The sequence below is a fragment of the Glossina fuscipes genome, unplaced genomic scaffold (assembly GCF_014805625.2).
Source record: "Glossina fuscipes isolate IAEA_lab_2018 unplaced genomic scaffold, Yale_Gfus_2 58550, whole genome shotgun sequence".
Lineage (NCBI taxonomy): Eukaryota > Metazoa > Arthropoda > Insecta > Diptera > Glossinidae > Glossina > Glossina fuscipes.
In genome coordinates this window covers 8368-9898 of record NW_024001546.1, presented here as the reverse complement: position 1 = coordinate 9898, position 1531 = coordinate 8368, and the positions used below count along the sequence as shown (strand labels likewise).

General features: G+C 52.6%; 1 protein-coding gene across 1 annotated transcript; it reads left to right on the top strand.

Annotated features, from left to right (window-relative positions):
* The first annotated feature begins 117 nt into the window (after window positions 1-117).
* Window positions 118-1175, top strand: LOC119643184. Its single transcript, XM_038042529.1, has 2 exons — window positions 118-408; window positions 453-1175. The coding sequence occupies exons 1-2, from the start codon at window positions 118-120 to the stop codon at window positions 1173-1175; spliced, it is 1014 nt and encodes a 337-aa protein (XP_037898457.1).
* The last annotated feature ends 356 nt before the right edge of the window (window positions 1176-1531 follow it).

Here is a 1531-nt window from a genome sequence, read left to right as displayed (position 1 = left end):
GACACGGCGCCCTTTGTAAGGCTGGGCCACCACATAGAGGCACTGGTGGAAATGTTGGAGGACGGCAAAAGGCGGTCCATTCACCAAGCCATGAGGGATGCCATTGAGGGCATCAGAATGACCTACGAGCAGTGCGCGCTGCTAAGGGACCAGACGAGGGCCGATCCGAGTGGCAAGGCCGACAAGGTCGATCAAGCCGCTCAAACGACCCCTCCTCGTAATTTAGGAGGGGTGAGCAAAAAAGACGCCCCAGAGTCCGAACCGAAGATAAGCGCTTCAAAGAGAAGACAGCCCGGCGACATAGACGCACCAACTACCAAGCGTCGTAACGTGGCCAGTGGGCCCAAGAGGATCGCGCAGAAGCCCACCGACCAGAGTACGCGGGCTACAGGCGAGGGCTGGCAACAAGTGACGGCCAGGAAAAAAAAGAACCGTACACTGCAAATCCGTAGAGGGAAACCATCGTTATAGCTGCGACCGGCAAGCTCTCCTATGCTGAAATGCTGCGTAAAGTCAAAGGCGAGCCCAAACTGAAGCAGCTAAATGAAGTGGTCCACAAAATCAAGAGGACACAGAAAGGCGACCTACTGCTGCAACTGGACAAAAACGGAAAGAAAACGGAAGAGCTGAAGAATGCAGTGAGCTCCCTGCTAGGGGACCAGGCGCTAGTAAGAAGCCTGAAGCAACGCGGTACAGTCGAATGCAGGGATGTCGACGAAATCACCTCAAAGAGGGACATTTGCGAGGCCATAAAGAGCCAATATGGGCTGGCAAAGGCAGAGATAGTTGGCCTGAGAAAGGCCTACGGCGGTACGCAAACGGCAACAATCAGCCTGTCGCAAGAGGAAGCCAACAAGCTGCTAGCTGGTGGCAAATTAAGAGTAGGCTGGGTGGTGTGCCGACTAAGGGAGCACAGAGCACTGGTGAAGTGTTACCGCTGCTTGGAATTCGGACAAATTGCCAAGCAATGTAAAGCAATATGCGACCGCTCAAAGGTCTGCCGACGATGCGTAGAGGATTGGCGCATCGCAAAAGTGTGCTCCAAAGATCCCCTGTGCTTTTCTTGTAAAGGCGTACCAAATGCTGACGCTAAACACATAGCGGGGAGCAGTAAGTGCCCGTTATTCAAACGAGCTTTAGCTGCTAAGGACGCAAATGAGAATCATGCAAATTAACCTCAATCACGGCGAGGCAGCTCATGACCTTTTTCGGCAAACGGTCGGTGAGAAACAGATGGACCTAGTACTACTGAGTGAAATATATCGCAGGGCAAGTCAGGATGCGTCCAAAAAAGCAGCAATTTGGGCGCCTGGTCCTATAGCACTCTTGGATGGGGACTGCCACCACAGCGGATTCGTCAGGGCGAAAGCTAAATATATATGCTGCTATAGTTGCTACGCTCCTCCAACTGGACACAAAGCGAATTTCAAAACATGCTAGATGAACTTGTCGCAGATGCCCGGGAGAACCCTTCCGTATTAATTGCGGGGATTTCAATGCTTGGTCCTTCGAGTGGGGCAGTAAGGCCTGA